Source organism: Dama dama, chromosome 4 (genome assembly GCF_033118175.1).
Source record: "Dama dama isolate Ldn47 chromosome 4, ASM3311817v1, whole genome shotgun sequence".
Lineage (NCBI taxonomy): Eukaryota > Metazoa > Chordata > Mammalia > Artiodactyla > Cervidae > Dama > Dama dama.
In genome coordinates, this window is record NC_083684.1 from 19,767,513 (window position 1) to 19,795,394 (window position 27,882).

At 62.0% G+C, this 27,882-nt stretch overlaps 1 protein-coding gene across 4 annotated transcripts in view; it reads left to right on the plus strand.

Annotated features, from left to right (window-relative positions):
• The first annotated feature begins 5,979 nt into the window (after positions 1–5,979).
• The window catches only part of ZFPM1 (zinc finger protein, FOG family member 1), a 61,097-nt gene continuing 39,194 nt past the window's right edge, over positions 5,980–27,882 (plus strand). For all 4 annotated transcript variants that reach the window (XM_061138349.1, XM_061138353.1, XM_061138351.1 and 1 more), the window contains exon 1: positions 5,980–6,081. In XM_061138349.1, the coding sequence (XP_060994332.1) occupies positions 6,042–6,081 (40 nt within the window). In that variant the 5' untranslated portion in view covers positions 5,980–6,041. The remainder of the gene's footprint in view (positions 6,082–27,882) is intronic.

Consider the following 27,882-nt stretch of genomic DNA (forward strand, 5'->3'; position numbering starts at 1 on the left):
GAGTGCCCAGGGCCTCACCATCCCCCCTGGGTACAGCAGTCATCAGAAACCAATCCAGCCCTGACTCTTGGGCTCCCTCCGAGGGCTAAGTGCTGGGGCTCACTGGCTCTGGCCAGAGCCTCTCCCCACGCCGTCTACTTGGCTCCCTCCCTCCCCTCCTTCAGGGCTTTGCTCAGAGGCGGCCTCCCTAACCACCTGCCAAGATGACGGCTGCACCCCAGTGCCCAGGCCTGAGGCTGCGGGACTGAGACGCATCTGCCCTGGGGCGCCCACAGCCCGCTCCTTAATCCTGGCTGCTGTCCTGCCGCTGGACTCGAGTGCCGCGTCCTGTTGCTGTCCACAGTTGTACCGCCAGCGCTGGAGTGGGAGGAAGGGGGAGGGAGAAGGAAGGAGGCGGACGGGGAAGTGTGAGCTTCCTGACCCCTACTCTCTTCCTTCGGAAACGTCCAGATAATATTTCCTGTCTGCACCAGGCTGGTAAATAGGCCACACCTGGGCAGCTGCACAAGGGGGTGGGTCACTAACCCCTCACGACAGTGTCCAGGCAGAACCCGTGTGTCCCAGGGCCTTGGAGGGCACGGCTTGTTAGAGATGCTGTTTCAGAGAGTCTCGCCGAGCCCAGAGGGGACCAGCTGTGTCCTACCCTCTGCTCCCCTCAGACAGGGAACACCTGAGCCCATCCCCCAGACCAGAGCCAGCCCCAGCCCCCCGCAGCAGCCTGCCCCCGACACCTCAGGGTGGCATCCAGTTGTCCCCGGCATCGCCTGGCTCCTCCCTTGCCCATCCTGCAGGCCGCCTCTGATCCCTAGCTTAATTTATTTTGACATCCTTGCTGCTGTGTGACCTCCTTATGGTATCACGTGTTGCTTAAAACTCATTATCCCCCCCAACTTGAAACAGGAAGTTAATTAAACCCTTCACAGAGCCAGTGTTATGACGAGTGTCGACGTGGGCCCCCAGCATGGCTGCCCAGCACTCCAGGGCCTGGGGCTGACGGGTGGCAGGGGAGAGAGGCCTGGGCCCCCCTTCCCCACAGGGCAGCCACCAGGGGTCATGCTGGAGCAGCAGGTGTGGATCTCCGAGGGAGGCTCTGCTCCTCACCTGCTGTGTGGCCTGGGAGGGGGTGACTTCACTTCTCTGAGCCTGTTTCCTTGTCTGGCAAATAGGAATCCTAAGAGTCCCTTCTTCAGACAGTGCTTGGCGCAAGGCCTGGTAATGAGGAGCCAATTGCCGCTCTCTGCCCTCACCCCACGTGTGAGGTAACAGAGTGCTGAGAACCACAGAAAAGGCACCCGGGCCCTGCAGGCTGGACCAGAGAGGAGAGGCCCACCGTGGTCTGGAAGCAATCAGGGCCTCCGCAAGGAAGGGAAGGTGGGCGGGCAGTGGGAGGGAAGGGTGCCGCTAGTGGCAGAACAGCGTGAGGGGCCGCGGGACACCTGGACCTGTTCAGGGAGGTTCAGAGGAGGACTGAGGGGGGCCGGCTGAGATTATCGCAGTTGCTTTTGGGAGGTCCCACTAGCTTCAGCCTGCAGTGGGGGCAGGAGTGGCTCGGGGCCAGCAGCGGTCAGGGTGGTGGGTGAAGGAGGCTTAGAGCTGGGTGGGGATGATGGCAGAGTCCCCAAGGGGCTTCTCAGGGCTATAAGGAGGTGCAGTCAGGGACACTGGGGGGGGGACAGTGAGGCAGAAAGAGGCCTTCCGGTGCAGCCTGGCAGTCAGAGCCCCTTACCTGACCTGGGCTAGGGACACGCTCCTCCTAGTCTGTCCAGCCCTCCCAGCCTTTGCCCCTGCTCCTCCCTTAGCCGAGAATGCCTTTCTCCTACCACTCTTTCCTGAATCATCTTCATCCTTCAGTGTTCAGCTTAAGTTTCTAGAACATTCTGTGGCCTAACAACCAGGACAGAGCTGGCTATGTGGGAAGTGCCACAATCAGCCCCCTCCCCACCCACAGCCACTGCCGGCTCCCGGGCAGTCCCCCTGGGACAGGGCAGCACAGAGCATGCCCATCAGCAAAGCCAAGCCCCCAGACTGCCGGCCCACAGGGCAGAGGTGGAGCAGATGTGAGCCCGGAACCACAGTGGCATCTAGCCTTGAGGGTCCTGCCCCACCCCACTTACAGATGAGGAAACCAAGGGCTTAAGGACTTGCTCAGGGTCACAGCCTCCTATGTGGCAGAGCCAAGATTTGAACTCTGTTCTCCCAGGGCCCAGCCAGGGTTAAGAACGTGGGCTGTGCCCTGTGGCTGCCTGGGATACGGGAATCATGACCATTTCTGAGCTGTAGGGCCACTCTGAGCCTCAATGTCATTACCACCACGACAGCCTTGATGCTGTATCCTAGGCCCAGCGCTGCCACTTCCTGCCAAGGGACCACCAGAGGGTTGCTAGGACAGGATGCCATGAGAGACCATGAGCCAGTCCCAAAAAAGGACCAGGGAAAGGCTAGAGGTGCTGATAATGATATGACCCTAGTGTGGGCACCCAGAGCTGTCCCTAGGAGCCTTTCCCGGGCCCAGGTACCCTTGGCACCTTCTCCAGGGCCTCCAGGCTATTAGGGCTTGAAATTCAGCAAAGCAGGAAACAATCAGGCCGTGGTCAGGGCAGCCGAGCTCCACGCCGAGCCCTTCCCAGCTCCAGGGCACGTGTTGCAAATGCCCACGTGCACTGAGTACGGTTCTGTTTCCACCACCAGTGATGTTTGCATGTGAATCGTGATACTCCCCCAAGGAATGCAGGTGGCCGATAGGACCCCACAGCAGCCTCTCTCCCAGCTCCCCCTCTGCCATCTGAGCAGGGACTCCTGCTGAACCCCACAGAGATGACGCCTCCTCCAGTCAGCCTTCTTTGACTTCCCCAGGCAAAGGTGGTGACTCCTGCTCTGTCCTAAGCCAGGCCTTCCTTTCCTCAGTATTTCTTGCTCCTCTTTCCTCAGTTTATTGTCGTGATCAATAGAGCTCTGTGGAGGGTGTCATGGCCTGTATGCGTCAGGTCCAGTGACCCCGCCATCGGTCACGAGGAACCTGCAGTGTCATTATCTTTTCAGTGGTGGGAATAACAGCCCTTGCAAGGCAGACAGAGTGGGCTGAGCACGGAAGCAAAGTTCCCCAGCACCGGCCTGAGTCAAGGCTGTCATGGCGTTTCACAGGCAGGTGTCCTCCGGCACAGGTACACGGAACCCTAGCCTTGTTTTAAGGTTCCTCTGAGGCTGCACAAAAATGTTTAATTTTTGAACAAGGGGCTCCATATTTTCATTTTCCACTGAGCCCTGAGAATTATGAAGTGGGTCCTGGTCAGCAGGTTCTGTTTCTGACCTGCCCCTGCCCCTAAGTCCCTGGGTAATGGGGGTCTTAGGAGCCTAGAGCAGCCTGAAGTGCAGTCCTCTCTCCCCTCACCCTCAACATGCGTACTCAGTCGTGTCTGACTCTCTGCAACCCCGTGGACTATAGCCCACCAGACTCCTCTAACCATGGGATTCTCTGGACAAGAATACTGGAGTGGATTGCCATTCCCTCCTCCAGGGGATCTTCCCATTGAGGGATCGAACAGTGTCTCCTGCAGCTCCTGCATTGCAGGCAGATTCTTTACCACTGAGCCACAAGGGAAGCCCCCCCAACCCCCGCAGGGATCAGGCATCACTAACTGGTCGTGGTTCTTCTGCTCCTGCTGACCCTCAGAACCCTCCTCCACACAGACCTCCTGCCACTCCAGCAGTGGTACCAACCTGGGTGCCACTTGCTGTGCATGGAGCCTCAAGCCCGGCAGAGGTCCAGTTCGTGGCCACCTCTTCCAGGGATCCCCCTGACTGCCAGGTGCCCATCCTGTAAAGAGGCTCCCCACTTTGGGAAGGCAGCAGGCCCAATGGGAAACCCAGACAGGTGGAGTCCCTTGTCTCACTGACAGACATAGTGGGAGCCCCGGGCTGAGTGAATCAGTCAACTATGAGCCACGTACTCCACAGAGAAGGGGTACAGCACCATGGCAGCTGCAGGAAGGCTGTACCCACTGGGCACAGCCTGGGCAGGGAGTGGGAAGTGTGGGCAAGCTCATGACTCTGGACAGGTCTCTTGGCCTCCTGGCCTCAGTGTTCTGGCTTGTCTGGGGGCAGTGGCTTATCCTGGGGGGACCTCAGCCTTCTGCCCCACCTGCCAACCTCCTGCCCTCCTGAGAGCAGCAGCAGCAGGGGAGAGTGCCCAGGTCCTGGGGGCAAATTCTTCATCTTCTAATGGGGAAGGGCAAGGGCAACAGGAGTCAGAATGAGGGGGTCTAAGGGCAGAGTGCTCAGCACCCAGCCAGCCCCCACACATGACTGTGAGGATCACCTGCCATCGGGTGGGTGGGTCCAGCTTTGCGGACAAGCATCCAGACACCCTGTTTGCAAAGCTCTTCCCCTTAGCCTCTGGCCCCTGCTAACTTCCTATTTCTTGTGAATATGGGGTTGGGGACGGCGGGGTGAGGGCAGGCACCAAATGCAGGCCAAGAATATTAAAGGAATACAGTTGAGCTCCCAGGAACCACTCTGATGCTGTGTGACCTTGAGCCTCCTGGAACGTGGGGGGGCCTCTGGGATCCCATGAACATACTCCAAAGGACAGAAGGGCTGGCCTCCGTGTCCACCGCCGGAACAGGCAGTACTAACCGTGGGAACCTCGCTCCTTTCTACTTCCTGGGCCTCCAGCAGGGGCGCCCTGGAGAGGCATGGCCTGGGAAGGAGAGACCCAGAGGGGCAACGCCTAGGGGCTGCCGCGGCGGGGGCGGAGAGCAGACACAGGCCTCTGGCTTCTGCGGCCTCCCGGATTTCCAGCCAGATCTGAGCCCAAGGGAGGAGGGCCCGAAGTCCCTCGCTCTCCATTTGGGGCTCTGGTCACCGGAGGCGGCGAACCCCGCGGATGCTGCTTCCACCAGTCTTGGGTGGAATCCCCACCGTGCCAGAGCCGGCTCCACACCCCAAATCTGGTCCCAGGCAATGTGGGACGTCAAGGCCTCGGGCTGCTTGGCCCGGCCCTCATTGTCCCATACCCGGCGGGCCGAGGAGGGTGGTCGCAGAGCCTAGGAGTTCTGGGCAGGTCAGAGGCCCTGAAGACGGAGTTATAGAGCAGCGGGGCGGAGTGATGGAGCGGTGAGCGGAGCCCAGGCTTTGGGGTGTGCTCTGGGCGGGGCCTCGGAGTTTAGGGGCCGAACCAGGTCAGGTCAGGCTTGGGGGCGGAGCTGGCATCGGGGGGCGGGCCCAGAGAGAGCTTGAGCCGGGTCGGGCGCGGTGGTCCGGAGCGGCGGAGTGTATTGGGTCGCAGAGCCTGAGCCAGGCCTGGGGACAAAGCAGCAGGGCCAAAAGAGGTGTGGAGGAGGCCACAGGTTCCCCCAGGGCGGGGGCCAGCTCCCTCGGGGCGGGGCCAGCAGGCGGGGCGGGGCCATTTCAGCGTAGAAGCAAGGGGGCGAGCCCGGGTGTCGGGGCGGGGCCTGCCGAGGCGGGGAGAGGCCAAAGCCGCGAGGAAGCCAGACCGCCCGGGGGCGGGCGCGCGCTGCGCGGGCGGGGACGGGACCGGAGGCGGAGCCGGGGCCAGAGGCGGGCCCGGCGGCGGGGCGGGGCGGGGGCGGGGCCAGGGGGGCCGGACCAGGCGCGGGGCGGGGCCGGAGGCGGGGCGGGCCCGGAGGCGCGGCGCCGTGACGCGCACGCCCCGCCCGCACGCCCCGAGCGCCCCGGCAGAGGCCGCCAGGTCCGCCGCGCGCTACCCGCAGGTTCCATTGAGAAGAGCCGAGCAGCGGCGGCGGCGGCGGCGGCGGCGGCGTCTGCGCGGGAGCGGAGAAGCCGGCAGCAGCCTGCCGCCCGCCGCCCCCGGCAGTCTGCGCGGCCGCACAGCAGGGCCGAGACTCCGGCCTCCTCAGCGGCGCCGGGCCGGACGCGGCGGGCTGGGGGCGCGGGCCGGAGCGGCCGTGGAGCCTAGGGGCCGGGGGCATGAGCCGCCCCGCGGCCCCGCCGCGCCCCCGCCGCCCGCCGCCGCCCACCAGGGGCTAGAGGCGGCCGCCGGGAGGGCGCGCGGCGCCGGAGACATGTCCAGGAGGAAACAGAGCAACCCCCGGCAGATCAAGCGTAAGTCAAACTTTGCCCGCTGGCCCCGACCCCCGCCGCCCCCCTACCCCGGCCCCCGGCCCGCCCCGCTCTGCCCGCGGCGCCCGCGACCTTCACCCCGCGCCGCGCCCCCCGCGCTGTGTGCCAAGCGCGCCGTAATCTAATCTCTGCCGGCGGGCCGGGCCCCCGCGTCTAGGCTGTAGCACCGGGGGTCCGGCCTGGAGGGGGTGTCCGCCCAGAGGGCCGGAACGGGGTGGCTGGGGGCGCGGCCACCTCGCGGCCTGCCCCTCCCCCGCATCCCAGAGATGGTGCAGCGATAAGGCGGCCCCGATCTGGGCTCAGATAAAGTTTAAAATATTCCATTCTGCAAGTCCCATCCTGATAAGATCGCTCTGTCGGGACGGGCTGAAATTGTGATCTTATCTTGCGCGGTTGACTCTCCCAGGCTTTGTATCTAGAGGGAGAAAGAGAGACCTGAGAGGGAGAAGGGGCACCCAGGGCGCGTGGAAGTGCAGGCCAAGTAACAGAGACCCGCGGGTGCCCACCACCATGCCTTCTGGCCACAGAACCTCCTGGCTGGGGGTGGGGGGCGGGGGTGCTGCTACCACAGCCCGTGAGCTGGGCTCCAGCCCTGTCTACCGGGTCTCCAACTCCAGCTTTCCCTGCCGGGGACAACCTCCCGGAGGCCTTCTCCCTGTGTCCCAGCCAGGACCACAGGGGCTCTTGCGCTCCTAGGCTTGCGGTCACACACCCGCACTCGTTCTATCCGAGGGGCTGCTCCTAGTCAGGGAGGGGTCTCCCGGGACTCAGTCCTGGGCCAGGTGTCCAAGTTTCTCACCCATCTGGATTAAAGGCCATTCCCCAGGGGGAGCCAGGCAGTCACTGCTGATGCCCAGCCCCCAACCCCCTACCCCAGCAATAAGAGTGCCCTGAACTCTTGGGGCCACTCGGCTGAAAGAGGGCAGTGCACAGGAAGCAGGACTCCCCACCCCACGCCAATAATAACTTCACGCCTCTGCAGCCAGGGCCAGGGCTCAAGGCTTTCTACCTGGGTTACATCTCCCGGGCCAGCCCGTCAAGTCCTTGGGGCAAAGAGGTGGCCAGCCCCATGCTCCTGAGCACTGCCTCTGCTGTCCACGTGAGCTCTGCCTTCAGGACCCCTGAGTGCTCCTGGGGGAGTGCCTAGTCCCCAGATCCCATAGAGGGGGAAGGCAAGCGTGAATCCGGGTTCCCGTAACCTGACTCCTCAGCGTGTAAGCGGGACTGTTTTCCGAAAGTCGCCTTCTATCAAGTCAACTCAAGTATTAAAACCACCCACAGGTCCCGATCTGCGCTGGTTCTCTGGTTTCTTTTTCCCCTCCTCCCCTGTGTGCCTCTGTTGGGTCTGTTCTCGTGTGTGCGTGTGTCTGTGTTTCAGCGTGATGAGAAATGCAGATAACGCGGGCAGGGAGATTGCAGGTTGGGAGCCGATGCCAGTGCCGATAAGGCCCAGAGCAAGACGAGTGCCCGGGCTGGGCTGGTTGGGCTGAGCGGAGCGCGTTGTGGACAGGGACCAAAGCGGGCGGGAGGGCGAGCCCCGCTGTCCCCTTTCAGTACGCCCGGGAACCAGGCTAGGGAGGGAGCCGACCCTGGGAGGTGGAGCTGGGGAACCATCCCTTCAGTCTGCGGCCCGGGGCGTCTCCACCCCCGGGCAGATCTAGGCGCGTTAAGATGCGAGCGCTGATTGTCACCAAGCGGCGGCGCCCGCACGCCCGCCCTCTGCCCGGGGCTGTGCGTACGGGCCCTCGCAGCTGTGTGCCCGCTCCACTGGCCTTACCTGCGACCAGGCCGCTAGCGGGGCGGGGGGGGGGGGGGGAGCGCATGGGGCGCCGCCCCCGTGCCCCCACCAAAGCCGGGGCGCAGCTGCCCGCGCCTCTGTACGCCTTTTGTTCCGCGCACAGATAGATGTGCCGCGCTGATAAGGCGCACAACCGATGGCGGAGGCGATAGGCGCTCCCATTTATTAACTTCAAACGTGGGAGCGGGGGAGGGCGAGGCGGGAGCGCGGCCTTGGCCGGCCAGATGGCTGTGAAGATAGGCCGGGCCGCGCTGGCGGGGAACACGGGGCGGAGCGCAGCTAGGGACCCCCGGCGCCCCCGGCCCGCCGAGGTTTCCTCCCGCCCGGGTCGATGGGAGCTCAGATAAGCGCCGGGGCCGGTCGGCCGGATGGCGATCTCCAACAGCGATAAGACGCCTTATCTACGGCCACCAGGCCCGGCAGGGTTGGAGGCAACAACAGCGCGGGGGCGGCGCGGCTGGGGCGAGTGGGGTCCTCCGAAGGCCGGAGAGGGGTGGAGGGGCATGCGTGCCTGGGTCCGTTTGGGCGAGTTTTCATCCCAAACACACTTCATTGCCAAGAAGTTGATCCTCCCCCTGCGGGTGGTACAGTCCGTCAAAATGAAAGAAAACTGACTTTGCAGCGGCCAGGAGGTGGGGGACACCCAACCCTGATTCCTATTAGATGGTGTGAGATACAGTCAGAGGCGGAACAAGAGAGGATGTTTTCCCCCTTGAGTCACGTTGGGGTTGGGGGTCTTCCTAGCAACTGGTAGGTATAACCTGCTTGCAGTTTTTGTTCTTGTTGTTGTTTTTGAGAAAAGAATCAGAGTGGCTTCCACTGCCGGGTTGAGGTTGGGGGAGCCCAGTGTACTAGCTTTTTTTTGAACGGGTCCTTAAAATCAGAAGGGAACGTCTACTCGGACCTGCCTTGATTCATTCAGCAGGTCTTGATTGAGCACTTGCTGTATGCAAGCACTGGGTCACAGTCACTGCCCTGGGAGCCAGAGGTGGGGTAAGCGAATCAGAGGCAGAGGGAGAGCAGTGTGGGAAATGGGGGAGGGGGCAGATGGGGCTCTGCCTGCAAGGGGGGGACCTCCAGCAGGGGTTAGGAAAGAGCCCAGCATGGGGGTCCCTCCAGGGACAATGGGATAGCTTCAGTTTCCAGCTCCCAACACTGGGGACATAGAAAGCCCCCAGGTCAGACTGGGGGTGCTGAGCCCCTTTGCAGTGGGAGGGTGCCCAGGGGCCATGATTCCAGATGGCGAGTGGAAACCGAGGACAGCCAGGCAAGGGGCTCCCGGAAGAAGCCTTGCCGGTCCATGCCCCAGCAGCTGGTCCATGCCCCAGCAGCCGCTCCATCACAGGTGGGGGTGTTTTTCACACATCCTCAGAGTTTGATTAAGCAAATTATTGGTGGCCACAGGATGACTCATTCACTCCGAGCTTTAAGCTACCTACCCGCTCCCCCTAGCAGCCCAACGCCCACCTGGGGGCTGGCAGCATCTTCTGGCTGAGCCAGTTCCAGGGAGAGCCTGAGTGGGGCCGGAAGGGGCTGAGGTGGTCTCTATCTGAGTTGTTAGGAACTTAAGAGGGATCATCTTCACAGAGCCATGCACATCCCCTCCAGGTGTGGGAGGCTGAGGAAGTCGCCTGGTTCTAGGGGCCACCTTGCAATACCTACCACCTCACCATAATGGCCGAGAAGCAGGGAGAGAGGGGGCTTTGGCTACACAGCTGCCCCTGACTGGAGCCCCAGCTGGTGGGCTGCGACCCAGACTGGGCTCGCAGGCCCTAAGGTTGGGCCTTCACACTGTCTCCAAGCAGTTCTTGGTTTTCCTGCGTCTGAGGGAAGACAGCTCTTTTGCTTATTAGGCAGTAACAGTGATACCAGTAGTAGCTACTGCTCACTCTGCGCCAGGCCACACGGTGTCTTAGGGTGGGTCCCCTTCTTACCATTTACCTTGCGGGGCAACGGAAGTGCACAGAAGTTCTCACCCAAGAAAATAACAGCTGGAGTTGGAAGGCTGGCAGCGTGGCCCTGCCCTGAGCAGCACACTGCTCAGAGGAGTGAGGAACCACAGCTCCTCACTTCTGTCTGCCTCTGGGCTTCCCAGCCTCAGTCTCCACAGCTGTGCAATGGGCCCCTGGGAGCAGAGGTACCCAGCAGTCTTTCCACAGTCCTGCCCTGGCCAAGTCTCCCACGGCGTCTTCCTGAGATGTTCACGTTGACAGGAGTGGGCTCCCAGGAAGCTTTAGCCAGCCCTGCCCGGGGCCTGAGCCCAGGTCTTATCCCGCCCACCTGACCAGCCCCTCCCCAGAGGTCACTGGGAGCCCAGCATGGCACCAGCACCGCCAGGGATTTAAATGGGTCAGTTGGGGAAGAAAGGAGGAGGGAACACGATGCCATTAATTGTACCCCTTATCTCCTGTTTCTATGCCAACCAGACGTTCCTGGGGCTTGACGGGCTCGTGAATAATACTCCCGGCAGCCTATCTGCCATCGACAGGCCTCCTCCTGGAGGCAGTTGTTGCCTTGCTGATGGGTATCGCCCCCCCCACCCCCAAATAGACCCAGGCCTGTCCCCGCACGAAGGCTGGCCGGGCAGCGCTTGGGCGCCTGGCTGGCTCCTGCCCACCAGCCACCATCCTATTGGTTGTCCTGGCCCTGCTCCCCATTCCTGCAACAGCCCTGTCCCCATTTCACAGAGGGGGAGACTGAGGCCACCATCGCATATTCGCTCTCTGGACCTTGCCCGCTGTTCCCTACTCTGGCAGGAGTGGCCTGGCCCCAGGAGGGTTGTAGAAGTGAGGGCCAACACCTGCCAAGTGGGCCTCCATGTCCTCGACTGTGGCAACGGGAGGCAGGTGGCCCCACGTGCAAGGACCCAGCTGCCTTCAAGCTGCATGCAGTGTGTACGGTCCTGTGAGGAGAGGAGGGCCAGCCCCCATCAGGGCTGACCCCTCACTGGGGCCTGGGCTCAAGCCGAGATCTGGAGGGTTTCTCTCTGGCTTCTCTTTTTACCCCCTTTTGGCCTCAGTTTCCCCATCTATGCAATAGGGATGATGACACTGGTGGTCCCTGGGCATCAACGTGAAATACACATCACCTCAGACAGCTGCCAGCATCCCCATCCCCCTTCTCCGAGATATCTTTGTGGTCCATTGGTCAAGTCAGATCTGTGGTTTCTAGTTTATCTGTGAGAGACAAATCTCTTTTCCCAAACTGTCTCCAGAGAGTAAAACACATACAAGGACCCTGTCCAGGAAGTGGGCACCCCAGCCTCCCCCAGTCGCCTCACTCCTCTTGGCTAGTTTTTCCCTCCAGCCATTCCAATGACAGCTTGCCGAACAAATGCCCAGGCTGTGCAAACCTGACATCAGTTGTCCTCTCTGAGCTGAGGTTTCGCCATCAGAGAAGAAGGGCTGCATTGGGCAGTTGGTACCAATGTTCCTCTCTCCCCCACCCCTCGCCCCTCCCCCCCCTCCCCCGCCCCCTCTTCCCCTCCCTGCCTGAGCTCTAGATGGGTTTGGACCAAGCCAGCCCAGAGTTGAAGGGCTGTGGGGTCAGGTAACCAAATGAGAGGACCGTAGGGCCTCCTGCATCCCTGTACCTACTTCACAGATGAGGAGCTGGAGGCCTGTAATGAACAGGGTCTTGCCGAAGGTACCCGTTCAGCATCAGTGTGGTGTCCCACCGTTGCCTCAGTTTGCCTACTGGTTCAATGGGCATATCCCAGCCCAGCGCCCCAATGAAGATGGCAAGAGGCTGGGCCTTGAGTCCTGCCCCACTCCCCAACTTTCCATTCCAGCCCTGTGGGCCTGCCTTCAGCTCCGGCATCACAGCCGCCAGCCCAGGGGCCTCAGGAGACATCTTGTGTTTTCTCACCTGTGGAAGGAGTGTGAACATGCTCTCTCAAGGCTGGGACACAGAGGCGATGAGCAATGCGTGTGGGGCATATCTGGCTCCCACATCAGAGGGGGGCTGTTGTTGCTGGGTGGCATATTGCTGCCACCCACCCCAGCCGTCCCTGGGGCCACCATGCGGGCTGAGGACAGGACCCTTTCACTCCGGGTCCCAGGGGTTCCATCTCTACCTCACCCCACCCGGTGCCCCGCAGCAGGGCATGGGAGCTCTGAGATCCAGGCCACTGGCCAGCCCTTGACTCTGCATGGGCTGCCACATGGCCTGAGTCCTGGCCTTGCTGTGACCCTGTGGTCAGGGGCCTGTCTCCTGCCTCAGTTGCTGCTTTTGAAGTGGGAGCTTAATAAGAGCACCTCCTCCTGGGGCCTGTATGTGGGGTCCGTGAGATCCCAGATGCAAATTGTAAAGTTCTGTCCGGGGTCATGTCTTGGGTGGACGTGGCAGCTTTGGGAGCTGCTGGCTGCACTGCTGATATTTTGCCAGAATTCCCCAGGGTTGGCCGTGTCACACAGAGTCCTGCCTCCTGTCTTCTTTTCCTTCGTGTATTAGTTTTTGCATTGGGGGTGAGCCACGGGCCACGTGCCCTGACTGCAGGACAGGGCTGGTTCAGGCCCCCTCAGTCCCTTTCCAGCCCAGATATCTTACCTGCTGTTAATAATCATCAGCCTTATGGACTGACCCATCTTACAGGCAAGAAAACTGAGGCCCTGGGAGGCAGTGACATGCTCAAGACCTTGTGACCCAGGAGCTGGGGTCTGTGGGCCCCAGAGGTGGGCCCAGGTTTCTCTGGGCAGTGCCCACACAGCCCCCAGCCACCCGCCCTGCCCTCCTGAGTTGTCCTGTGTCCTCCTGGCCCAGCCCCGCCTCCCCCCTCCTCTGGTCTCCTGTTTGGGAGAAGGCAGCGCCCGCTCGGACAGGAATGTGGTGGCTGACCTTGGGCCAGAGCCAGGCAGATAGGCAGGCCCCTCCCCTCCCCTTCTGTCCCTCCTTTCTGCCTCTCCTGGGCCTGCTGGCCGGGGAGTCACGGTTTCTGCTCCCGTGAAAGAGGTGATGGGTGTGATGTGAGCTTCTGTGAGCCCCATACCGTTGGAGCTCAGCCCTGGCCCAGGTCCCCAGGCTGGTCCAGGGATAGAGACCCAGCCAGCCAGACTTGACTGGGGTTCTCAAACCATTTTGCACCAGAAAATGGAGGATCAGAGAGGGTGGGTGGTTGCACCAGGGCCACACAGGACATGAATGATGTGGAGAGGGGATCAGAGGGGCAGTCTGTGTAACCCCACGCCAGCTCCTGGGTACCCCCAGAACTAGGGTGCGTGTTGAACCCTGGGCAGGAGGGGCCGGCCATGGTGGGGGCTCTGTATGCAGGTGGCAGGTGGCAGGTGGCAGCAGGAGCACCCCGGGGGCAGGGCTCTTGGGCTCTGCAGGTCCGCAGACATCATGCTGCCTTCCTGAGCCTCAGTGTCCACCTCTGCAGCGTGGGGATGTCGTGGAGACGCTGGGCTGGGTGCATGCCCAGCCCCTGCCCCGAGCCTCAGTTCCCCTACAAGGTTTCAGTAGAACCATTATGCTGAGCTCACAGGGCAGCGAGGCTGGCAAGACCTGACGGCAGAAGTCCAGCCTGGGCCAGAGCCCCTGCGTCGTCTGTGTCATTTGGCAAAGTTAAAATGAAGAGGGGGATGACATCCCCCCACCTCCCTTGCCCTGCTTCCTGCCAGTTCCTCTTGGCTTCTCACTTAAAGCCGTCCAGCTTTCCTGACCTGCCACGTGCACCTGCCGCAGCATCCTGCGTTAGTCTCCCTTTTCTCCACCCTGCAGTATGCAGCAGGAGGGAGTCCTGGGCGCAGGAGCGGGAGAGGGTGGGGCCACCGGACAGGGGTCTCGGCTCCGTCCTGCGGTGGGCAACGGGGAAGAGCTTCCCAAGGGCCCACCCCACAGGTCATCCAGGACACTGCTGCGTTCTCAGCCCCGCTCTGCTTTTCAGGCACCCCTGGCATCAGGCACTTGGCCCCGTGTAATGGGAGAGAAAGCCACAGCATCCTCGTGTGACCCCCGCTCATTGGGCCCCAAGCTCATCCTGAGACCAGCAACAGTGTGGGCACTGGTCATGACAGCAGGCGTTAGCTGAGCACCTACTAAGCCCCTGCTGGGTGCCCAGCTCTTGCAGCCGTGAGCTCACAACCTGGGCTCAGCAGTTAGCTCAGTGCTCAGAGGGGAAACTGAGGCTTAGAGATTGGAAAGGTCATACTCCGGATGGCAGCTCAAGCTTCCCACCCTGGAGGGAGCAGAGGATGGTGACGGTCGTGGTGTCCCAGTCCAGAGCTGTCCCTGCTGGGACAGCACCAAGGCGTGGTGCCACTATGTTCAAGTCCAGGAAACTGAGGCCTCCCCGCAGTTCCAGAGAGCATCCAGCTGTGGTCTCCTTGCTGGCTCTGTGACCTTGGGCCAGTCCCTTCCCTTCCTGGGCCAGAGAGGCCGCAGCCCAGCCCCCAGCTGCAGGAGGGAGACCCGAGCCAGGACTGCACTGGCACCTGGTGACTGAGCCCACCTGGGGCAGTTCCCAGTCACACGGGGCCCCCGGGTGAGCCCCTTGCTCTGCACCTCGGCTATAGTGTTCCCCAAGGAGTGAGTGGCTGTGGGGACCCCTGCTTCTGAATGGGCAGAGGTGTTCTGTTTATGAGCCCTGGTGCCCCATCCCCCAGGGTGTCCCACGTCGGGACCTGCAGGCAGGTGGCAAGCCCTCAACATTTTAGGGCCATGCTGAGCATACCCCGAACCCCAGGTCAGGACTGGCAGGGGTAGAGCCCACCAGGGCTGTTTTATTACTGATGCTTCCTGCTCCTGGGGCTTGGAACCTGGAGAAGGCTTTGGGGGTGGGCGGGGTGGAGACCCTGAGGACTGCAGGCAGGAGGGCAGGCTGCTTGCACCCCGTCCCCGCCTGCCTTGCCTCCACACACCCACCCTTTTCATGTCATAGGCCTGGTGTGGCTCAGGAGGGCTGAGGCCACCCAGCCCCACTTGGGACCCTGAGATGGCCTGCTGCCTCAGTTTCCCCTCCTGCACAGGATGTCTATGTTCCGCTCCACCAAAACCGGACGTTTTCCCAGAGAACAGAGGAACCCCCTCCACTCACTGTGGGGGCCTTGATGGTCAGGGGTCCCCGGGGGCCCCAGCCAGGTCCACCTCTCCATCCCGGCTTTGCCGGCCTGGGCCTGGGCTGCCCGAACTGTCTCCTGGTCCAGGCCTCTGGCGGGCGCAGGTTTCAGCTCCTGTGATAACTGGAAAGTTGAACTGGCCCCATTACCGCGCCGAGATGGTTGGGGAGATACGGCCTTGATAATGGGGGAGATATGGCGTCTCCATGGCCAATAGCCCAGCCTCTCCACCCATTAACATTCCCCACCAGCGATCCCTCTGCGCTATCTCCTCCATTTCCACTCCTCCCGCAGATAAGAATGGAAATTCTGACTTCATAGCTCACTGATTAAAGTGTCTGGATTTCTTGATAATACACAGATAAATTATGTTTTTGAAAAAGAAGGTAGGGAGGAGGGTGGGCAGGGTAGGAACCATCTCTCCCAGCCTCTCCTGGCCCCCCCGCGGGCCATGAACCTTGGCATGTCCAGCCTGCACCTCCCAGGCCTCTGTGTGAAGACAGTGTCCCGGGGCCAGGGTAGCAGGAGTGGTGTTGGGGGGAGTGAGGGCCGAGGGGCGCCCTCATGGGGACGGGGTCCTCACCAGCTCCTCGCCAGAGCTGGACGTCTGGACCATCCGCCTGGCGCCAACTCCTGGGACATATCTCTGGGCCTCAGTGTCCTCTGTCTAGTGGGCCAGGTGTGGGGTGAGAATGTGGGAAATTTGCCTGTCTGGGTCTCTGCTCTCTCTCCCCGACCCCTGAAATGGGCCATGCCTGGTTATATAGTAGGTGCCCCGTAAATGTTGAGGGACCCAGTGGGGCAGCTGTCTCCCCGCCCTGCCTTCAGAGGCCTGCCGGCCGCCACATGTGACAGCTGGCGCCCAGGTGGGGCTGAGGTGCCATCTCCGCGTCTGTCTGGATAAAGCCGCCTCCTTCAGCTGATCCGAGATCCAGCGCTGATGGTGTGATGAGCGCGATTAGGGCCGCCATGGGGCTAATCCTCCAGCTGAGGGACAGGTGCGGCAGCCGTGGGGGAGGCGGGGGCGGGGAGAGGTGGCCAGGCACCCCGCCCTCTCCACGCAGAAAGCCCGCAGAGGGGCTGCCTGGGGCTCCTGGCAGGCGTGGGACAGCTGGCCGTCTTCCCTGCTCCTTGCGTTTATTTTTTAAGCAACTCTTGAGAAATGAGATCCTAGAGGCAGGAGGCCTGACGGGATAGTCAGTGACATTTCTCGGTGAGTCAGGGGCTCCCCACTTCCCATCCAAGTGGAACCCTTGTTAGCTGACAGCTCCATTCACTGCTTGTTGCATGCCAGGCCTGGACGTGACCCGTGTTCTCCTGTAACATCCTCCCGACATCCTGGCAGGGGCCCCAGCGACCTCATTTTTTTCTTGGCAGACTCGAGGCTCAGAGAGGTTCCATAACCCAGCTAAGATCACACAGCAGAGGAGGGAACCGTAGGGACCTGAGGTGGAGGCCTGGTCAAGGTCTGGGTCTCCATCCTGGAGGTTCTCAGGGTGTTGGTACCCGTGGGCTTCCACCTGCCCTAAGGGGGCTGCCCGCTAATTGGGAAGTGCCCGGAGACAGAGAGCATGAGGGCTGCACAGTCCTTTCCAAGAGTGGGTGGGGGATGTCGGGGCGACTGCTCCCGCTTACATGTGGGGGTCATTTCATCTGTCCTCAGAAAATAGGCCCCTTTGGTGACTATTGGTTTCTTTCTGTCTTTGGGTTTTATTTCGTTTCAGTATTCTAAAGGAAGTCAGCTGTTTCCAGTAAAATGGATGCATATGTGGGGGAGGGGGCCCAGAGTGGTGGGCGTTGTCTGAGTTTGAACCCTGCCCCCGGGTGGAGGGGGGCATGGGCAGGTGACTCACTGCTTCCTCACCCATGCTGCGAAAGGCAGGATTGCACTATAGCCTCCTCGGCCTTTGAGGGAGGAGAGGGGGAGAGGTAGGGAGAGCATCCTGGGTCCCATGCAGCCAGACGTGGGGTTCCCTGGGGCGCCTGCAGGGGCCAGGGTCCCCGAAGCCTCCCTGCTGGCGGCAACTCCTCCTCCATCCTGCCAGCATCCTTCCGGGGTGCTCTCAACAGCAGCCTGGGAGTTCCAGAACGTCTGTCCCGTGGGCCCAGCAGTCCTCCCCTCAGACCCTCTGCTTTCACCAGGGCCAGAGAGAATGTGGGGGTGGGGAGGGGATCCAGCCTGCCCATCGCTGTGTTCATAGGCACTTCCCTGTCCTGAGCCTCTGTTTCTACGTCTACAAAAACAAGGCTGAAGACACTGAGGCCTGCCCTGCAGGCACTGGGCTGGGAGTCACTGGCTTCTTTGGTCATCTCCCTGAGGGCCCCTGTGCCCACCCAGCCCTACCCTCCCGGGGCTGGCAGGACTTCTCAAGGAAGGAACTCTGTATCCACTCTCCAGATCCTGGGCCCCAGCATAGCCCAGCCGTGTCATCTCTCTGGGCTCCCTGCCCTCATCCTAGAATGGGGGTCAGCCTCTTCGGGGCCCTTTTGGCGTGGCTGGTGAGAGCGAACTGGGTCCTCTCTTGAGAGCGGGTGCTCCCCTGCATTCGTCACCCACCGCAATGCTGACACGGACCCTGGGGACCCCAACCCCTTCCAGCCAGGGGCTCCGGGCCTGGGCACTGGGTGTGTTAAAGATGCAGAGGGAGCACGCCTGAGAGGGAGGCCCCCAGCTCAGGTCCCAGCGTGGGGGTGGGGTGGGGGTGTGTTCCGCCCTGCCCCCCAAGCAGAAAGAAAGAAAAGGGAACTGCGATATGAGCCGATAGGCCTGGTGGTAGAGCAGCCCTATCGCGTTATCTATCTGCCTGCCGCTCCCAGCGGTTCTGTTGTTTCCTCTTATCTCACCCACCAAAATGCCAGGAACAAAGCCTGTGCACACACACACGCACACACCCGCCAGCCCACCACCCTGCAACTCAGAGCCACAAACATGGTGCCACCAGATCTAAGGTGAAAGCCGGAGGACTGGGTCTTCGTAAAGCCGTCATCAGTGTCGTCACCACTTTGCAAGGAAGCCAAAATATAGCCCTCCCCGAGACAAGACGAGGCAGCTAAAAATAAGATTGGCCCTAGAGGGCCTCCCTGGAGGGAAGGACTCAGCCTTGCGGTGGGAGCCAGACTGGAAGTGAGGTCCCAGCTGTGCTGCTGCGTCCTGGCTGTGTGACCTTGGGTCGGTATCTTTCCTGCTCTGAGTCATCATAATGGGTAGGAGGGGGAGGATTTAAGGAAGAGCCCGCACCATAACCAGAGTTCTTATGCAGCAGGTGGCCCTTTGGGACCCAGACTTGAGGTTAAGACAGGTCACCCTGAGCCCAGCACCCACCCACCCCACCTAGAGCCTGCTCCCCCACCCCCATCAGAGCCCCAGCCCTTAGCGCTCAGGCTCCCCAGAACGGCCGGCAGAGACAGTCTCCCCCGGAGGTAGCCCCCACTCCAACCTGCCAGGTCCCCCAGTACCCGCCGGTCCCTACAGTCGGGTAACCGAGATCCTAACCTGTGTGTCTTCAGCCAGTGGAAACGCGGCATGCAAATGAGCAGGAATGAGCGCCGGGGATTCGCTGAGCACTGTGGGAGGAGCGGCCTCCTCAGTGGGCGGGGCCTCCAGGGGAGCCCTTAATATGGGGAATAGTGTCCTGGGCAGGACCTTTCCCCAGTGCTGGAAACCCCAGTCCAGGCCTCACATTAGTCTGGACGTTGGGGGGGGATGGACAGGCGGGCCTTTGGGTGACCTCCTGCTGACCCACAGAGCCCAGACCCTTACACCCTGAGTTGGGGGCCCAGGACTTCGGTGTTCCTGGGATCAGGGCAGCCAGCCGACTCCCTGATGGGAACACGGAGTTCAAGAGCAGGGCGGGACAGCTCAAGGCCGGCCAGCTCCCCCTCCCACTGCATGTGTCTGGGGCACCTCCAGACCTGATGTGAGCTGCCCCCTCTCCCTCCGCACTGCCCACTGGGATCCTCATCTGGACTCTCACTCTGCCAGCTCCATGTAGCCCCAGGCTGGAGGCAGGGGCCTCAGCATCATCCTGACGCATCACAGACCAACCCTTTGGCCAAAACTGCTAAGTGGTCCGTAAGGCAGGCAGACCTGGCCTGGCTGCCTCCAGGGTGTCTGTGCGCTCCCTGGGGCTTGCCCTGGGGCTTGTCCTGTCCGCACAGCGAGAGCTCACCCAGTACCCTGTCTGGTGTGGGGGCTTCTCTCCTGTCTGTGGCTGAGTATATTCTGGAAACTGGGGTTCCCTGCAGCTCCCATCCTAGAAGTTTACACGACAATGGACCATGTCTCTAGGAAGCAATCAAGAAACTTTGGAGAATTCTCACCGTGTTGAGGGCAGTTTGCATCCCCTGGGATGTCTCGTTGGCAAGATAGGGCCCAGAATCTGGCCAAGGCCCCCCGGCTCCCACGGCACCCACAGGGCTCCATGACCTGAAAAGCAGTCACAGGCGTGGGTGTTTTTCAAAAATGCTTAAGTGGAAAATTGAGGTGAGGAGGGAAGGAGTTTGGGCTGAGATCAAGGAGAAGAAAGCGGGGAGGGGGCCTTCGGACCAGAACTGGAGTGCCGCCGGGTGACTGCAGCAGAGCTGCTCTGTCTACCCCGACAGTGCAGGGCATACAGCAGGCACTCCATACATGCTCCCTCGACTGAGCTTCCCTGGCCCAGGGGAGCAGAGTGAACCCAGGGAACAAAGAGAGCTGGAAGAGGGAGCTGTCGTGGGTCATGGCCACCTGGGATGTGGACACGTGGGTCGTGGGCAGGGCTGAGGCTCGCTGCTTCAGGACACCTGGGAACAGACAGGGATGGACAAGAGACACGCAGAGGTGCACGGTGTGTGTGGGGCAGAGGGAACAGCAGCCCTACAGGGAGACAGACAGCTGGCTCAGGGGAGAGGATGCTGGCTGAAGGGGGTGTAGCCAGGCCAGGGAAGCCTGGCCCCTATTAGGAGAGACCAGCAGGGCTGGGCCATGACCGGCCACAGAGATTTGCCCAGGACCGGTCAGCACACCCAACCGCCCTCGTGGACTCGATGCCCTCCCCAGCATCCCCAGCCCCTACCCGTGGACACAGGACCATACTCCGCCAAGGCCTGGCCTGTCTCCCAAGCTAGCATGTGGCCTGGGGCAGCATGGTGGGGCAGGCTGTGGAGGGGTGTGTGTCTGAATCCGTAAGGAAGGGAACGGGCACTCAGGTAGCCCCACTGTTGCTTGTGGTGATAGGTGGCAGACCCACATGTGTGTGTGTGTGTGTGCGCTTGGTAAATTCACGTGATGTGAAACACCATTTATCCATTTCAAGTAACTCAGTGGCAGTAAGTCATTCACAAGTCCATCACCACTTTCCATTTCCAGAAATTCTCCATCTTCCCAATGAGGTTCTGTCCCACTGAACCCTGACCGCCCCCCCACCCCCACCCAGTCCCCTAGCCCCCGCAGCCTCCTTCTTTCATCTGTGAACTTGAGGCTGATGGTTAACTTCCACTTTACACCTGAGGAGCCGGGCTCAGGGTGGTGAGTGGCCGTCTGGTGTCCCCGCCCCCAGCTTCCTGGATGCTGTGGCTCCAGGCCCCACAGGAGGTCGGGGCTCAGGCCCTGCACAGCCACCAGCTCCCCGTGGGCCCCAGAGCCCCGCCACTTCTGGCCTTGGTTTCCCCATCTGTGCAGTGGGGCAGAGGGGATTGGGCTACTTCTGACCAGGCACACCAAGCAGGAAAAGAGGCCCTGCCCCCAAAGGACCGTGCTCCTTCCTCCCTCACTGCATGCCGTCCCCAGGTGCTGGAGAGACACCCATGGCGCTGGCCTCGAGTCTGGACACTAGAGTCTCACAGGCCCAATGCGCATCCTGGTCCTGGCTCTCCGAGCATCCAGAGGGCCTGCCTGGAGGAGGAGACACCTGCCCCCGCCCTCTGGGTTCCTGGAACCCAGAGCCCAGGTGGGTGCGGGAGTCCCCGTGGCGAGAGGGCCCTCTGCAGTGTGGGACCGAGGCAGTTGTGCCCGGGGGCAGGTCTGGCCATGGGCCTCTTGGGGCCGCAGCCCCCAGGGGTGAGAGTTGAGGAGGGCTTGGCGCCCAGCCCATGCCGCCCAAGTCTCCCACCCCCCATCAGATGGCAGGGCCTGTCACACGGAGCCCCAGCCGGGAAGTAGCCTGCCCCTATCCGTCTGACGCAGGCTGCGCGGCGACGGCTCCATTAGCCGCGGCCCCGCTCCCATCTGTCAGCCTTATCGGCCCATCTGGAGAGAATCTCTCCGCGGCCCCGTCCTCGTCCTCGGGCGCTCCTCCTGTCCTCTCCTCCCCCGCCCCCCGCCCGCTCATGGCTGTGCCACAGCATCGGTCGCCCTGCCGTGCGCCACGGCCTTGACTGCCACTCCTGCCCCGCGAGTGGCCTCACGCCCTCCTCCTCTCTACCAGTCATCCGTGGGGTCTCTGCCACACACGCCAGTGTGTTCTGGAAAACCCCAGCCCTTCCCCCACCCCCACCCCCAGGCCACGTGGTCTGCACCCCTCCCCCAGGAGCGTCCGTAATCGTAATCGGTTCTCCAGAGTGAAACAATCTCGCGTAATCTATCAGCGGCTATCAGGCCCATCGGAGGGCCGGGAGTGGCCAGGCCCAGAGATGGCGCCAACCTCTAGCGTTGATAAAGTTTCCGAGCTCAGCGGTGATGAATGTTGAGTAAGTGCAGGCCGCCGGTAGGATGTGGACTTGGCAGGCGCGGCTCTGGCTGAAACCAATCTCTCCTCTATCAGCCAGGCTGGGCTTTCTCAGGCCCTGCGCTTTCTTCCCGCCCCCTCTGCCTTGCCCGCCTGGGCCTCTGCCCCCAGGGACCGAGGTGGGGGACCAGCCCACTGGCCCTGATCTGAGAGACGGGACAGGCTCCAGGCAGGGAAGAACCCGGAGCCGACCTGAGAAGGTGGCAAAGAACCAGGGGCAGCCTGGAGGTGGCTGCCAGGCCATGGCAGCCGCTCCCTGGGGTCCTTCCTGCAGTCCAGGGTCCACATTCTGCTGTGTCCCACGGTGCTGAGAGTAAACTCCGACTGGCCGGCCTCTCCGCCTCTCTCTCGGCCTGGTGCTCCATCCTCGGCTGCAGCAGCCAAATCACCAAACTCTTCTCCAATGCCGGGATTTTGCACAGGCAGTTCTCCCTGTTCACAGTCACAGCTTAAATGTCACCTCCTCCAAGAAGCCCTTGGTGACCACTCCATACCCACCCGCCATTCTTTTTCCTGCACCCTTCCTGGCCCTTCATGGTATCCGAGGTGTGTCCCTGGTCTGGACCTGTTTGCCCACAGTTAACCCAACATGTGGCAGGCCTGGTGGAAGGAATCACGGTGCTCCTGGGAAGGACACCCCCATGCAGGGGGGATCTTTATCTCCTGAGAAGCCTTTTCCTGTCCACCTTCACGGCAGCTCTTCAAGGTCCATCAGTGGCCCCCTGCCTCTACAAACAGGGACAGCGGGCTGAGGGCGTTGGGCCTCGGGGAGAATGCAGGACTCTTGAAGGGAGAGCACATGGCAGCCTATCCACTGCCCCAGATGCAAGGCCTTGGGCAAGTTTCTTTACTTCTCTGTGTCCTGGTTCCCCCACCCTCCCCGGAGGATTGGGTCACATCAAGGGTCGTTACAAGTGTCATGATGGTTGTGGCATTGCTCCTCCCTGGCAGAGATCCCAGAGCTGCTCGTGGTCCTGCCTGCCCAGTGCAGCCTTGAGGGGTGATGCGTGTGTGTGGGGGGTGTCCAGTCATGGTCCTTGGACAGGGGCAGTTAAGACCCCCAAGCTCACCTGTCAGCTCCAGGCTGGCTGCAGGAGGAAGTGATGGTGGCTGGGCTCAGGGCCCCGTGGGTCTTGGTGTCCTATTTCCCACAACTCCTCCCTGCCCACCTGGAACCCCCTACTCACCAGGACTCAGAGACCCAGGCAGGGCCGGCCAGCTTATCTTCCGCCAGTGGGGGCAGGTGGCATGCTCAGGGCTCCCGGGACTCATTCCCTGGTCACACCCACCCCCCAACAAGCAGGCTCAGCCCGAAGGCTCCCCTCTAGGGCTAACCAGATGCCCCCATGCCCCACCACTGTGCCCCGGCTCCTCCCCTGGGGGCCCTGTGGCCCCCAGCCTGTTCCCCTCCCCCACCCATCATGTGGTCACCAGAATCCCTGAGCACCAACTGTGGGCCAGAGCTGAGGGTGTCCCAATCTCGGGGCTCAGACAGAGGAGGGGTGATGGAACAAGTGTGCCATGAGGAGACAGTGCTGCCTTGCCAGAGCCAGGGGCAGGCAGGCACTGGTGTGGTCACGGTGGGCCATGGCCCATGGGAGGTCTAAGTGAGCATCACCAGGAACCAGGGATGGGGAGACAGGTGGAGACAGTCACTCAGCATCCGTGCTGACAACCCCAAGAGAGAGGCTGGGGGGGCTGACGAGTGTGGCCGAGGTTGGGGAGGAGGCCTGGGGTGGTCCTCCAGGCTCAGCAGCTGCAGCGGACAGCAGGGCTCCCGTGTCCGGGGCTGGGGAACAGGGGATCCCCAGGAGTGGGCCTGCTGGGCTAACTCTGCACCCCCCGCCTGCCCCCTCTGCTGTCTTCTGGGCACCCAGGAATTCCCTCCACAGCTGACAGCCCAGCTGCAGACCTCCTGCAAGGGCGTCAGCACATAAGTCGGAGGGTCCTGGGAGTGGAGACAAGGAAGCTGGGATCAGGACCCTATGGCCAGAGGCTGGGTCAGCTGGGGGTGTGGAGAAGTGACTGAGAAAGGTGTTCGATGCCATAAAGGGGCTAAGATTGACCCCTGCAGAGCTTTGGGGAGAAGCCAGTGGGCATTTGGGCTGCTGGAGTATTTGCACAAGCCTGAGCCACGGGAGGCCCGGGTTTCATTTGAATTATGTAGGACTGTCCTGTTCCTCTTTCTTTTCCTTTGGCTACAAGGGGTTTCACTTGCAGCATGCAGGATCTTCCCTGTTCATTGTGGCGTGAGGAATCTTTAGTTGCAGCATGCGAACTCTTAGTTGTGGCATGTGGGATCTAGTTCCCCGACAAGTGATCGAACCCAGGCCCCCCGCTTTGGGAGCATGGAGTCTTAGCTACTGGACCCCCAGGGGAAAAGTGAAAAGTGAAGTCGCTCAGTCGTGTTGACTCTTTGCGACCCCATGGACTGTAGCGTACCAGACTCCTCTGTCCATGGGATTTTCCAGGCAGGAGTACCAGAGTGGGTTGCTATTTCCTTCTCCAGGGGATCTTCCAGACCCAAGGATCGAACCCAGGTCTCCTGCATTGCAGGCAGATGCTTTACCCTCTGAGCCACCAGGGAAACATGTCTTTAAATGAACAGGCTTCCAAAAGTTGAGTGATGCCTAAAAGGACGAACGTCACTGTATGCGAAAGCTATCTCCTTGCAGTGTTTTAATTTGTTAAAAGCTGGGGTAGATCATGGCACTCTATTCCTAGGACTGTGGGGCCCCCATTCCTAGAGAGTATGGCCCTGCTAAGCTCGGTTCTGAGCACCCAAGTCCCTCCTTGCCCTCCAGTGACCCAAAGTGGGTTGTGACAGCAGCCAGCCACCTCCTGGGCCTGCCTCGCTGGGGGCACCATGCCCACCAGCACCCCCAGGGTCGGTCTGGGTGCCCTGGGGGCTAGAAGGCCTCACGGGTCAAGTCCAGCTCTCAGCCTGGAAGCAAAGGCAGGTGACCCACCGCTCACGGCACCACAGCCATGGAGGGGGGCTGCGCCGAGGGTGGCCCTCGCCCACACCTGCTCCTCTGCAAGGAGTTGCGAGCCCCCCAGTGTACGGTGCGCCTGAGTGCGTCCTGCTGACCCTTAGCGGGAGTCAGTCTGTCCCCCCGACCCCCATCTCCTCTGTCCTCAGGGCCATGCCCTTCCTGGGCAGGTCGGGGGCAGGGGGGCGTGCCAGGACCAGCGCAGGAGGGCAGCTGGGCCCAGGCCCCTAGCGCACAGAGGTTCAGCCCCTCACTGTCCCATCCGCAGGGCAGGCTACCCACTCAAAGACGCCAAGATTATCTCGCCAACATCCTCTTTGTGGTCGCCCTGGCTGTCAGCGGGGCCTGATCCTGGGTTGATGAAGGCCGCTGGCGGGTCACCGCGGGGGCATGTGCGCCCCTCCCAGTCCTAGCCTCCAGAAGACCAGAGGCCTCTCTGCACTCGCAGGGAGCCATCCCATCATCGCGGCTGTGGGCACACCTTCAGCCTGGGAGCAGCAGCCCACTAGGCCGACTGTGGCAACGTCTTCCGAAACGTGGTCTGCAGCAGGGTCGGGGGGTCTCCCTACTGGGGGCACTGCGGGGCAGCAAAGCATCAGAGCACCCCACCCCGGGGAGAATTGCAGACAAATGTCTGCAGGGCCGACCTGGACTTGGTGGGAGGGGTGGGGGGGGTGGGGATCTCACAGAGGGAGGAGAAGGCCTCAGCTGGGCGGGGGGTGGGACATCGTGGCCAAGGGCCCCTGGCGGGAGGGTGGGTGTGGGAGGACCCACGGGCACCCAGGCTCCCAGCCTCCTCCAAGGGGCCTGTGCCCCTATGCCGTGCAAGCCTCTTAGGGCCCAGAGGCCGGGACCCACCTCCCTGCTGAGTGTTGGCAGAGGTGTAAGAAGTCCTGACTTAATGGGACCCTCCAGGCCTTGGTGATCTTCCCTGGGCCCGAGACTCTGTCTCTACCCCGCTGCCTACTGCTGTGCCCCTTTCCTGCCTGGGCTCTGAGGCGTGGGACAGCCCTGCCCTTCACCCCGGCCCCATGCGCCAGGTCCGCCCTGCTCGCCCGCCCCGGCCAAGGGCTCCTCTTCTCACTCGCTTTGCTCCATCCAACTCGGCTTGGCTCCTTGTGAGAACTGGGGGTGAAGGAGGGGTCATGTGGCCCCAAGGGACTAGGGCAGCTTCTGCACTCGGGACTTCGGCTCCCTCCTCCACACAGCTGCACCAGAGCCCCTCCTGCTGGGGGTGGGTCACCAGAGGTCCCACGGGCCCCCCAGGGGTCAGGCTTCAGACCCACACAGTCTACGAGTGTGGCCTGAGCCCCCAGGACACAGCACAGCCCCGCGGGGAGAGCGGGCCCATCCCTACCGCCTTCTGTCCCCGCCGTGGCCCGAGCTGCCCCGCTGCCCAGCGATGGGAAAGTCTGAATCTGTTGCTATTTTCTCTCTGTTATCGGGCCCTTATCTGGTCACTGTGCCGCCCAGAGGCCAGGGTCTCTCCCTGGCAGCCCCGTGCCTCTCCTGCCTGCCAGCTGACCAGAGCCAGCGAGACAGGGGGCCAGGCCTTCCACCAGCCTGGGGAGCAGTCTTTCTCCTCCGCCCACGATGCCCTGCCCAGCCCCCAGCCCCTCATATCCCTCCCTCTGCCACGCCCCTCGGTCTTCACCCCCGTGCACCCTGAAACCCGCCCAGAGGAGTCCATAGGGCCCCTCCCTGGGGAGCTGAAATCATAGCAACAGTTGTAATAAAGTCAGGCCTGTGCTCAGCACCCACTGACACCACCTCACTGAACCCTGACCCCAGCCCCGGACACAAGCTGCTCTCGCAAGCTGCTTTCCACGTGGGACCTGGGCTGGAGGGGTGGGTGGCACACAAGGCCCAGGCCTCTGCTCTTCCTTCCTCCTGGAGTGCTCTTCCCCAGCCCCACTTGCAGGCAGTCTTCTGTCCCATCCCAGATCTCCGCTTACTTGTCACCTCCTCCAGGAAGCCTTCCCTGACTGGCCTTACCACCTCTCCTTGGTGGCAGTAGCCACCCTTGCATTTTTCACATCTTTTTTTTCCTGGGGGATGGAGGGCAGGCCATGTGTTGGCTGCAGGGTCCCCAGGGCCTGGTGCAGGAAGGTGGACTCAGGGGAGGTTTCATGAGTGAATGGAGAACTAGGGAGTGAACAGTGGTTGAGCAGGAGGCTGTGGGCACCCATGTCCACTGCACTCCAGGTGGGGACCTGAGCAGGGTCGCGTGCCCACCAGTGTCCATCCCACCCCTGGGCCAGTGGGCCTGTGAGCATGACCAGGCCCCAGCCCCAACACTGAGGGAGGCCTGGCAGTCCCACCTCCCCTCCTCCTCTGTGCTTTGGGGACACAGAGGACCACCCCACAGCTGTGAATGACTGTGTAACACAGCAGCTGCGTGGGGGGTCTCGGGAAAGGCCCACATCCGGGTCACGCATGGAGTCCAGGTGCGAGGCCGCCGGACTTGGCCCCAATTCTTTCACTTAATGTTTCCAGTGGCCTTGGGGGTGAGCATGGTCTGCAGAGGCCGGCGGGGTTCACCCAGGGCCTCTGGACTTCCCGACTCTGCGCCAGCTCCCTTGGGGCCACCTCGGGGGCTTTTGTCCCCCTCAGCCGCCAGCTCCAGCTCTTTTCTGGGCAGTCATTCAAAAAGACCCCCAGCTGTCTCACCATCAAAGCTGGGAGGACCAGGCAGCCCAGGACTTGGAAGGAGCAGGGATCGTTCCTCCACACAGATCTGTCTCAGTAATTCAGTTTTAAAGCATGAAAAAAGGGAGTTGATGAAATTCCACTATCAGCGCCAAGCCAATATGCAAAATATCTCACCCCCAATCAAATAGCTATTATGTTTTCATTTCCATTTCGGCGTCCGGCTTAATGAGCAGGAGACAGATCGGCTCGCGGGGTGTCTGCTTGCCGTGATAACCGAGGGGCTCCGGGCAGCGAGGGCTGCGCCCAGCGCGGGTGACCAGCATTGTCCCCCGTGGATGCCTCCAGACAGGTGCTCGGCCTTGGACCCCACTGTCCACCCCTCCGGGCAACGGGGCTGGTGTCACCCTCACCCCAGGTCACAGGGGAGGCCTGAGCAGCAGCCAGGAAGTTGCAGTGTTGGGGGGTTCTGGCCGAGGGCCTCTGTTGACTCACCTGCAAAGTGGCCACGACTGGGGCTCACCTCTGGGGTGTTAGGAGGCCCCCAGGCACTTGCCCGTTGCACCTGACATCCGGGCCTGCCT